At 38.2% G+C, this 12,100-nt stretch overlaps 1 protein-coding gene across 1 annotated transcript in view; it reads left to right on the top strand.

The window, feature by feature from the left end:
• The window catches only part of LOC307110208 (cytoplasmic dynein 2 heavy chain 1-like), a gene marked incomplete at its 5' end in the record, with an annotated part of 139,458 nt that overhangs the window by 56,224 nt on the left and 71,134 nt on the right, over positions 1 to 12,100 (top strand). Inside the window, one exon of the mRNA XM_079789201.1 lies at positions 5,248 to 5,364. Coding sequence (XP_079645327.1) covers positions 5,248 to 5,364 — 117 coding nt within the window. The remainder of the gene's footprint in view (positions 1 to 5,247; positions 5,365 to 12,100) is intronic.

Genomic DNA, 12,100 nt, shown 5'->3' with positions numbered 1-12,100 from the left:
GCAGTCTGGCTTCCCTTTGCTTGAGGCGACCCGGCTGATCAGAGGAAGGCGCCCGCCTCATCACCCCACTGCTGCAGCCACTGCCAGTCACCACAGCCGCCAAGGTATTTTCATCAACATGGACTCCAGTCCCTTCACCATGAAAAAATGACAACTTTCTTTAAGCATTTTCAAGATGTGTCTTTCATAGGACATGACATTTCTTTCTTTCTTTTTCTTTTTATCCTCACCTGAGGATATGTTTCCATTAATGTTTTCCCCTTCCCTCCGATCCCAAGCTCAGCCCCTTCCCAAGCCAAAAGCCTCCGCCCCAGGTTTAGGCTTGGGAAGGGGTCCCCCCCACCCCGTCACCTCCGATCGCAGGCTCGGCCCCTTCCCAAGCCTACAGCCTCCACCCCAGGTTTAGGCTTGGGAAGGGGTTCCCCCCAGCACCTCTGATCATAGGCTTGGCCCCTTCTTAAGCCTAAACCCGCCGTCCCAGTCTTTAGGCTTGGGAAGGGGTCCCCCCCCCCCCCAGAACCTCCGATCACAGGCTCGGCACCTCCCCAAGCTTAAAGCCTCTGCCCCAGGCTTTAGGCTTGGGAAGGAATTCCCCACCTGCACCTCCGATCGCAAGCTTGGCCCCTTCCCAAGCCTAAAACCTCCACCCCAGGCTTTAGGCTCGGGAAGGGTTTCCCCCAGCACTTCCCCAAGCCTAAAGCCTCCGCCCCAGGCTTTAGGCTCGGGAAGGGTTTCCCCCAGCACTTCCCCAAGCCTAAAGCCTCCACCCCAGGCTTTAGGCTTGGGAAGGGGTTTCCCCCGGCACCTCTGATCATAGGCTTGGCCCCTTCCCATGCCTAAAGCCTAAAGCACCAGGCCGAAGTAACCCCCAGCTCCCTGCGATTGATTGCAGGGGGTCTGCTCCAGCACCAGGACGAAAGCCTCTGGCAGAGGCTTTCGGCCTGTTGCCGGAGCAGACCCCAGCGATCCGTTGCAGGGGATCCGCTCAGGGCGCCTATGTATGCAAATTAACTGCCATCTTGGTTGGGTTAATTTGCATACTCGCCCTGATTGGCTGGTGGGCATGGCTTGGGCGTAGCAAAGGTGCGGTCAATTTGCATATTACTCTTTTATTAGGTAGGACTAGGAGCCCAGCACGCAATTCAAAATTGCACGGTGGCGCTCACCCTCAAGTCGCTGGTCTGGCCCTGCCTCCCTCTCCAGGCCCCGCAGCATCTACGGCCACTGCTGATAAGGCCCTCCCCCAGCGCAGGTGCATGGAGGCGAGGCCCCTGCCACCCCACCCCCGACGCTGCACGCACAACCTCCTCCTGTCCAGTCGACCCGTTACGGCGTCCTGGTTAATTAGCATATTTCTCTATTATATATATATATATATATATATATATATATATATATATATATATATATATCCCACACAGTACATAATGTTTGATAAGAGTAATAAATGACTGTTACTGGACTTATTTATTTGCTATATTGTATTTGCTATTATTATTTTAGAGAGTATTCTTTCTACTTACAAAAATTTTTTTCCTGATGCCATGTTATGCTGGCAACCACATCCTTTGTCTCGTGTTTACTGAATCTTTTGATGGCATCATTTTCCCTTGTGCTTATAGTCCAGGAAGAATAGACTGTACCTTTTAGGTTTGTATATACACATACTAGGAGTGTAGTCTATGCCATTTAGGTTTATGTAAGTACTCTGATGTTCATATTAGGACAAATTCCCCGATGATTAATTTCTCAGAACATATCCTTGTTGTTAAGCAGTATGCATGACAGTATTGAATAAAGTACTTTAATTGCTTAAAAATGTGAATAATAGAAAGACATTTTATTTTCTGTGCTTTGTAAAACAGACAACTATGTAAGGTTTTTAAAAACAAAAGATGGCCAGTCCATAGTTATTAATTACTAGAAGCCCGATGCATGAAGATTCATGCTAGAATGGGCTTTCCTTTCCCTGGCTGCCAGCACCGCCTTTCCACTCCGGCCCAGCCCCTTTCCACTCAGGCCCTGGAGCCGCCTCTTTCCGCTCCGGGAGCTGCCTCTTTCTGCTCCGGCCCCTCCTTCCCATGCTGCCAGAGGCCCTGAGAGACCGGGGGTGGGAAAGAATGCCTGTGTTGTCGCCATGGCGATGATGCAAGCATCCCGCCCCATCACTCAGCGGCTGAGTATGCAAATTAACCTCCATCTTTGTTGGGTTGATTTGCATATCACTCCTGATTGGCTGCTGGTGTAGCGGAGGTACGGTCAATTTACATGTTTGTCTATTATTAGGTAAGATAGCTCTATCTTCACTATAAAAATATTTTATTATTTATTTGAACTTCCTTTTTATACTCTGTTCATTAATGTTTACAATATAATGTGATACTGTGATTAAGAAAAGCAACCTCACCTGTCATATTTCTAATGCAGAACACATGACCGTTTGTAGGCTGGCAAACATTTTATTTTTATAATAGTTTTAACATTACATATAATATTTGAACCCTTTTCCCTTCAGACATCTCTTTGCATTCTTATTTGTTTTCTGTCATAATTGACAAATTTAAAACTCAAATAAGTGATAGAAAATGTTACCAGTGTTAAAATAATACTTCTTCTGACTACCAACTAGTGATGTTTTGCAGTCTAGCAAAGCTGATAAATTAGGTGCTGTTGTAGGGTTCAGCTAGAGCAAATGAAAATAATTTATCAGAAAAACAAAGAAAATGAAACACTGAATCACCACAGTTTTTTCAAGATTAGAGAATCAATCAAAATCTCTAGAAGAAACTTGAGTTTACCAGCATGATTGTGGATTTTTCACAATTAAGTAGTGCATTCATTTTGAAGATTTATGGCTCATATTTTATTACAAACTTTAGTAATATAAGAACTCAACAAAATATGAAATATAGTCCAATCTCTTAATAAGGAAGAACAGCCAACATCTCTCAAAAAGTAAAACAGAAAAGTAGTCAACATACTGCAAATGTTGATGTTTAAAATACTAGTTTAGGAAAACATATGCCTATGTTTTGGGATTTATTTTGTTTATGTTAGATAAGCAGTTTTAATATTTAGTTGACATATTTACAAAGAAATATGGGTACTTCACTGATTTTTCTACACATACCCCAATATCTATAATACTTAGCATACTTGGTAAAATTCTAGATCATTCCTAGCAAATGATTAAGAAGGTTTATTAATGTTATTGAAAGTCATTAAACACTATTTTAGAAAAGAAAATGTGAGTGAATTGATTTTGGTTATAATGATAAAAACCTGATAACAAGGAAGTTGCAGGAGTGAAAGCCCTAAATAGGGAACACTTGTTTCCCTTGCCCTGCTTTAACTACTTGACCTATACCAGTGGTGGGCAAACTCATTAGTCATCAGAGCCAAATATCAACAGTACAACGATTGAAATTTCTTTTGAGAGCCAAATTTTTTAAACTTAAACTTCTTCTAACGCCACTTCTTCAAAATAGACTTGCCCAGACCGTGGTATTTTGTGGAAGAGCCACACTCAAGAGGCCAAAGAGCCGCATGTGGCTCGCGAGCCGCAGTTTGACGACCACGGACCTATACTTCTTTTGAGTCTTAAGAGTAGAAGAAACATTAAGATGATAACACCAAATTAGTACAGAGCCTTAAAACTTAGTTTTTGATTATTTTTACCAACAAGTAATTATTTAAAATTGTTTTACTACTTTATACATTTTACTATGATATTTGTTATCTTATCATTTCATCTTTTCAAAAAAACTATCTTTAGTTTATCAGCATTTTGAAATCATGAAATTTAAACCAATCAAACTAAAAAATATTTGAATTTCAGAAATGAGTAAATAGAAACAATAAGAGGTTATTAATAATGGATAATTAGAGCTTTCTGGCTAAAGAAGCAGCTTTCAAAAAAGAGACATTATAATATATCATTTTGTTTTTATTTAAATTTATTGGGGTAACATTGATTAATAAAATTATGTAGGTTTGAAGTATACAATTCTATGATACATCATCTGTATATTGTGTGTCTACCACTCAAAGTCAAATATTCTTCTGTCTCCATGTATTTGACACCCTTACCCTTTACTTCCCTCTGGTAACCACCACACTGTTGCCAATGTCTATGAGTTTCTGTTTGTTTTTCTTACTTGTTCATTTGTTGCTTTCAGTTGTATATCTCACATATAAATTAATCATACGATTCTTGACTTTTTCTGACTTATTTCGCTTAGCATGACATTCTCAAGAGCCATTCATGTTGTTGTCAATGACACTATTTCATCTTTCCTTTTAAAAAAATTTATCTTCATTGTTGAAATTATTACAGTTGTCCCCTTTTATCCACATTGATTCCTTCTAGCTCGCTCCTGTCCCCACCCCCACCCCAGGGCTTCACCACACTATTGTCTGTGTCCATGAGTTATGCATATATGCATATAAGTTATTTGGTTAATCTCTTTCCACCCACCCACCCTGCCTTTTCTCAGATTCAACAGTATGTTACATGCTGCTATGTCTCTGGATTTATTTTGTTAATCAATTTATTTAGTTCTTTCATCTTTTCTTATGGCAGAGTAGTATACCATTGTATATACACTGAGTATATATATATATGTATATATATTAGAGGCCTGGTGCATGAATTCATGCATGGGTGGGGTCCGGCCAGCCTGGCCAGGGGGAGGGGACATGGGCGGTTGGCCTGCCTGCTTATTGGTCGAACTCCTGGTCGAGGGGACAATTTACATATTAGCCTTTTATTATATAGGATATGCACTGAGTGGCCAGATTATTATGCGTTCAGAGATCATAATAATCTGGCCACTCAGTGTATGTATCACATATTCTCTATCCAGTCATCTATGAAAGGATATTAAGGTTGTTTCCATGTCTTGACCACTGTGAAAATGCTGCAGTGAACATAGAGCTGTATATATGTTTGTGAATACATGTCTTTAAATTTTTGGGGTAAATACCCAGAAGAGGGGTTGCTGGGTCATATGGTAACTCTATTCTTAATATTTTTAGTATCCTCCATACTATTTTTAGGTTCTTTTGTTTTTTATCTACTTAAATAAATCAGTAAAATACTAAGTCAATTGAACAAATAAAATGGGATTAAAACTTGTTTATATTTGTCTCAATTTTGATAAAATAAGTATCACTTTTGTACCTATGCTATTTCTGTTTGACTGAAGTCATTTTCATTTATTGCTATTTATTATTTTGTTCTTTCAGGTTATTTCACAGTTGAGGATCTTGGGCAGAGCAGTAACAGCTGGTTGCAAATTTGATAGAGAAATCTGGTCTAATGAACTTTCTCCCGTCCTCAATCTCTGGAAGAAACTAAACCAGGTTAGTAGTGGAATATCCTTCTGATTTTTTTCTCCTTTTTTTTTTCCCGTTTTATCTACAAATTATCCATGTTGGTAAAATTTGACATTGATCTGTCCCTAATATATATAATATCCTGGAACTAGATGGGGGAGATAATAGTAATAGAAGTCGATCAGCCAAGGAAGCAATGTAACCAGTGTAATTTGTCTTTTTCTGGTCATGTGCTATGCCATCTTCTATACCTACTATATTTTTGGTCACACCTTGTCTTCTCTCTCCTCTTTCTTTAAAGTCACTGACTATTATTAAAGGTGAAGTGTTTCAGTGGAGTCAGAGTGCTAAGGAAAAACAATTTATCAACTGGATCCCATTTGTTTTTATATTGTAGAGTAAGTTCTATAAAAAATTATAGAATACTTGCTTGCTCACTAAGCAAAACCTTAGGGTATTATAATTGCTAATACTATTGAATAAGGATTTATTCTCTGGGATTAAACAATATAATATTGTAAATTGAATGTTTAGTAATATTATAAAAATGCCTATCATGACTATGAAGTCATGATCCTGATTTCCATTCTTCATACCAATTTGTATTAAAGTTATTATTCTTTACCCTCTCTTTTTTAAATCAATCAACCTTTGCTTATCTTTAAATTAATAACCACATTTACACAAATGTTCATTCCTCTCCTTGAGCAATTTTTTCTCTTATCTTGATGTTTGGACAATATTCCCCTTTTTAATTTTCCATGGAATTCTTAAAATGTGTTTATATATACAAGTATATATATTCAGATGTATGTTTATTATATTATACAATAGAGTAATTTATTCTGAGAATAATGTAAATTTTTCTGTTTTTATTTAGAGAATAAGATAGAAATGGAATGATTTGAATAATTGACTAAGTCTATCCCTTACTAAATAGCAAAACCTAATGTATACGTAATCCTAATTATTACAAAGATCTCATCTGATATTTTAGAGTCATAGTCCAGGTATCTGTTAGAGCCTTTCTTTTTTTAAATATATTTTATTGATTTTTTACAGAGAGGAAGGGAGAGGGATAAAGAGTTAGAAACATCGATGAGAGAAACATCAATCAGCTGCCTCCTGCACACCCCCTACTGGGGATGTGCCCGCAACCAAGGTACATGCCCTTGACCGGAATCGAACCTCGGACCCTTGAGTCTGCAGGCTGATGCTCTATCCACTGAGCCAAACCAGTTAGGGCTTATCTCTCATATTGACCATGTAACCTTTACTTGTTCCGTTTTGGTCAGAAACACAATTGAGATGTAAATATAAAGTGGAGTAAGATGAGAGGCAGCTATTTTATATAAACCAGTGAGTTTTTTATTGCTGTGTTGCCTCATTCAAGGATAATGTTTTTGTGTGGGTGTGTTTTATTTCTTTAATAAATCTTTATTGTTCAGAATATTACAGTTGTTCCTCTTTTTTTCACCCATAGCTCCCCTCCACCTGGTTCCCACTCCACCCACTGTCCTTACCCGCCCCCCCCCCCCGCCACTGTCCTCGTCCATAGGTGTACGATTTTGTCCAGTCTCTTCCCGCATCCCCCAAACCTCCTTCCCCCTGAGGATTGTCAGTCCACTCCCTTTCTATGCCCCTGATTCTATTATATTCACCAGTTTATTCTGTTCATCAGATTTTTTTATTCACTTGATTTTTAGATTCACTTGTTGATAGATATGTATTTGTTGTTCATAATTTTTATCTTTACCTGCTCCACCATCCCACTGTGGCTGATGCCTGTCATGTTTTGCACTCTGCCGCCTTCTGCCAATGCCCACCATGTTCTGTGCGTGCCCCCTGGTGGTCAGCGCACGTCATAGCGACCAGTTGTTCAGTGGTTCGGTTGTTCTGCCGTTCGGTCTATTTGCATATTAGGTTTTTAGATAGATAGATAGATAGATAGATAGATAGATAGATAGATAGATAAGTTTTATGTGAAATAGGAGCCTTCATAAGAAAGTGGAGACCCAAAGAGTCCCATCCAGAGGCCCTGCAGGCGAGAATCAGTTTCTTACTTCAGGGAGGGGTAGAAGTCAGAGCACTGCCCTGCCCAGTTAATAATTGGAGGTTATTGAAGATTCCTAAAAATACTTAAAACACAGAAATTTTAGCTCTTTATTCATATTAACTGAACAAATTAGGAACCTGTAAGTACTATATTTTCAGATAAGGGCCATAAGTACATTTGTTGATCAAATTGAAACTAGAAAAAGGTGGTAGTGAGTTTAAGTCATCACTCAAATTTGGACTATTGGTTTCTAGCCTTTCACCTTGTTTATAAATCCAAGGAAGGGGAATTGAGGTGGCGCACTAAGTAGATTTAGTGGCATTATCCTTTACTGCAGGGGTGGGGAATGTCCATCCCAAGGGCTGTATAAGGCCCTCAAAATCTTTTGGTCTGGTCCTGCCAAGGCATTAGGGGTGGGTTAATTAAATATTTCTCCAAATATAGCAGGGTAATTTTTAAGCTGATAATTTGGAATGGCCCACGAATGATGTTATAAATATCCAAATGGCTCTTGTCAGGAAAGAGGTTCCTTGCCCCTGCATATAGGGGAAATTTTACCCCTTTTCTCCTTCACAGGATTTGATCTTGCAAAGAATTTGTATTCTGTGCTTTTTAAAATATTTGGTTTTATGTATTTAACTACTGTTCAAATTGGTTGAAACTAAAGAAAGTTAAAATGCAGCTATTTTGAATCATGAACTCGTTCTATCATAATCTTTAACAGAAACAGTTAAGACAGACTACTACAGTTTTTGTGAAGTTGTCTTGAGTGCAAGACAGTAGCCGTGGGGATAGTGTGCCAGGGCTCACAGCTTGGGAGAGAGGAGTGCTTATAACTTGTAGGAACTAAGCATGTTTCAGTTTCCTTTTGGGCGAAATGTAGTCATGGCACTGGGAGCAGGTAGACAGTGTCTTCTCAGGTGGTGATACAAAACAGGTGGATTTGGAGAAATAATGAAAATGAAATTATTAAAATGCAATATCCCTAATATATTTTTGGATTGAATATAAGGATCACTTTCATAATGAAGGCAGAATCAGTGTGCCATTTAGAATAGCAAATGCCAGTTCTTAGGCAGGGGAGTGTTTATTTAGTTTAATATAGTTTTACCATTGTTTATTATAAACCACATTTCAAGGTGATATAAAGTTTTATTAAATTTGGACAGAAATGAGATATTTGACCATTTTTTTCTTAATGCAGTATAATGTAATAAAGCATGTACTATGAAATTCCACTGCCTGGTTTAAAATTCTGACTCTGCCTCTTCTAGATATAACTGCACATTTTGTCTCATCTCTCCTTGCCTAGTCGCCTCCTCAGTAAAATGGGGATAATAGACTGCTATAATTAGTAGATTGGTTAATACTGAGTATTTAGAAGTGTGCCTAGCCTGTGTTAAGTGCTCAATAAATATTAGGTATTATTATGCAGATTAAAAAAATAATATTAGGATGAAATTGCTCTAAGGTTTTTATATTTTGGAAATTTGATATCCCTATGATAACTACACAAAGAGTCTAGAAGAAAAACATATGCTTTCTAATATTTATCTTTAAGATATAATTACCTAAGAAGTCTGTGCTAATTAGATAAAAGAACATGTCTTTAGAAAAAATGTCACTTAGAATCATAAGCAGATTGTACTTGCAGAGGGTTTTCAATGAAGTACTAATCAAATTGTTTTAAATTAATTACTTTTCTAGCATAATGATGATCAGTATTTTTATGAATGATTAAATGTGAGTTCTGGTAAATGTTATTACTTTTAGTGTTTTTGTTTTGTGCTTCAAATGTACACTATTTCATATACACTTGTATATGTCTGAAGGTGGATGTGTGCATACTGCTTCATCAGACTTGAGGTTTTTAGGGTTTCATGATTCCTACACCTTATTGTTAGAATACTCATTAATTTCATTATTTATCCGCTATATCAATGGATTCTGAAAGGAAATCTTAAACCACTTTTTTTCTCCATCATTCTGGAAAGTTCTTTATTAAATCAGCTTTGAAAGTCAGAAATCTAGGACATCTAATCACATTTTTTTATCAGGTCACTTAAGTATTTATAAGATGGATACAGTTTTTTCTTTTGTTTAGTTTTTTTGTTTGTTGTTGTTGCCTTTGTCAAAGGAAAAATGTTGAATAAAAAGTGTCATTTCACTATTAAAATTATTTTTTAATTTTTTATTATGACTATAAAAGTATGAAACCTAATAAGCAAAATTTGTGGTTTATGAATATTACTGCTTTTTATTGTTGTTGTTAATTCTGACTCGAGGATATTTTTTCCATTGATTTTTGTAGAAAGAGTTGAAGGGAGAGAGAGAGAAACATTGATGTTAGACACATTGATTTGTTGCCTCCCAGACTCACCCCACCTGGGGCAGGGATCGAGCCTGCCATTGAGGTAAGTGCCCTTGACCAGAATCAAACCCAAGACCCCTCAGACTATGGGCCGACACTCTGACCACCGAGAAAACTGGCTAGGGTTGAATACTAGTACTTTTAAACATTGTCATTAGCATTAAATACATCATTATGATAGTGCCTAAGACTTAATAGTTACTCAATAAATGTTAACTTTATTATTGTTATACTGTTTTTATTTTTACTAGAAAATAAGTATTTTTAATTTACCTTTTGATAGGTAGCAAAATTAAGATACAGAAAGGGTCTACTTAAGTCTATCATTCTATTTTATTGTCTCTAAAACTTCTAAATCCAGAGATTTATTGTGTTATCTTCAGTAAAGTATAACAGAGATTAGACTAATATATAATACTAGAGGCCCGGTGCACAAAATTCATGCACCGGGGGTGGGTGGGTGGGTGTCCCTAAGCCCAGCCTGCACTCTCTTCAATCTGGGACCCCTTGAGGGATGTCCAACTGCCCATTTAGGCCTGATCCCAGGACTGCTGGCTCCCAACCACTCGCCTGCCTCTGCCTGATTGCTCCTAACCGCTTCTGCCTGCCAGCCTGATCACCCCCTAACCACTCCCTTGCCAGCCTGATCGATGCCTAACTGCTCCCCGGCCGGCCCGATTGCCCCTAACTGCCCTCCCCTGCTGGCCTGGTCACCCCTAACTGCCCTCCCCTGCCAGTCTGGTCGCCCCTAACTGCCCTTCCTTCTGGCCTGATCGCCCACAACTGCCCTCCCCTACAGGCCTGGGTCCCCCCAACTGACCTCCACTGCAGGCCTGGTCACCCCCCAAATGCCCCCCACTGCAGGCCTGGTCCCCCCCAACTGCCCTCCCCTGCAGGCCTGGTCCCCTCCAACTGCTCTCCCCTGTAGGCCTGCCCCCCCCCCCCAAACTGCCTTCCCCTGCAGTCCTGGTACCCCCCAACTGCCATCCTCTGCTGGTCCGGTCACCCCTAACTGCCCTCCTCTGCAGTCCTGGTCCCTCCCAACTGCCCTCCCCTGCTGGCCATCTTGTGGCAGCCATCTTGTGTCCACATGGGGGCGGCTATCTTTTGTCTTGGAGTGATGGTCAATTTGCATATTATTCTTTTATTAGATAGGATTAACTGAATTTTAATAATACTTTTATTGAATAATTACATTATTTTTATTCTTTTGATTATACTCACTGATATTAGAGGAAAAAGTAATGTTGTTATATAATTCCATTTTTAAAAGTCTAAAATATAAAACTAAAACTATTTATTTTACATTCTTACACACAGTATTTAACACCAATATACAAAGTACAAATAATGATTTTTTTTCTTCTTCATATATTGGGGGAACAGTTGCTTCAATTATGTGAGCTTACTTTTCTATTTTCATAGGATGGGGTGATTGTTCCCTGTTCTTTTCTTGCAGAGATGGGCACATGTAGTTCAGGAAGTTCTAACTTCATGAAAACTTAACACAAACTTCTTTGTCTTTTAACTTTTATGACACATATTTATAATGATAAATTTCAGTAATCCTAAGCATTCTTTGTCTCCAACCCCACCTCAACCTGCTCCCCACCAAATCCCTTCATTTTGTACAAACAATAGAATATATATATTGATAGATTTATGAACATTATTCCTTAATGTAAGGTATGCCAGAAGTCGTTTTACTTTTTAAATTTTCCTGGTGAGAATGAATAATATGTATGAAGTTCCCTGCTTTAAGTTTTTCCCTCTGGGACTGGCTTCTTCATCTTTCTCTAATTAAGGAAAGGGCTTTCCTGTTGTTTAAAGAGAACAACTTTTGCTTACTCAGTGAGCTAATGAAGTCAAGTCCTTGTGAGACTAAGTAGAGAGAGATTCTCAGGCCACTGTGGTGGCTATGACTGCTTACATACTTCAGAGTTTTACTTTTAAGCAGAGGACTGAATATAATGTAAGCATTGCTTTTAATGAGGAAATAAACAGCATGCGAACCTATTAACAGTTTTCTCAGTGTTCCAAAATTTGCTTCTCATTGAAATGAAAAGATTCAGTGGTATCTGGCTCAGAGGGAGTAACCTCTAATTTCCAAAACATTATTTTAAAATGTTGTTCTTCCTGTAGTATCATTTCTAAGGGTTTTTACATCTGAGGATATCTTTATTTCATATTCATATTTAACTGTAGTTACAGATCCATTTTTAGTTTCCTAATTCTTTTCTTTGAACTCTTAGAAAACATTACTCATTTGTCTTTTTATTGAAGAATTTTCTGTTGATCTGATTCCCTTTTAATAACTGATTTTTGTTCTAGATTAT

The sequence above is a fragment of the Cnephaeus nilssonii genome, assembly GCF_951640355.1.
Source record: "Cnephaeus nilssonii genome assembly, chromosome: 13".
NCBI lineage: Eukaryota > Metazoa > Chordata > Mammalia > Chiroptera > Vespertilionidae > Cnephaeus > Cnephaeus nilssonii.
This window is presented reverse-complemented; position numbering and strand designations above follow the sequence as displayed.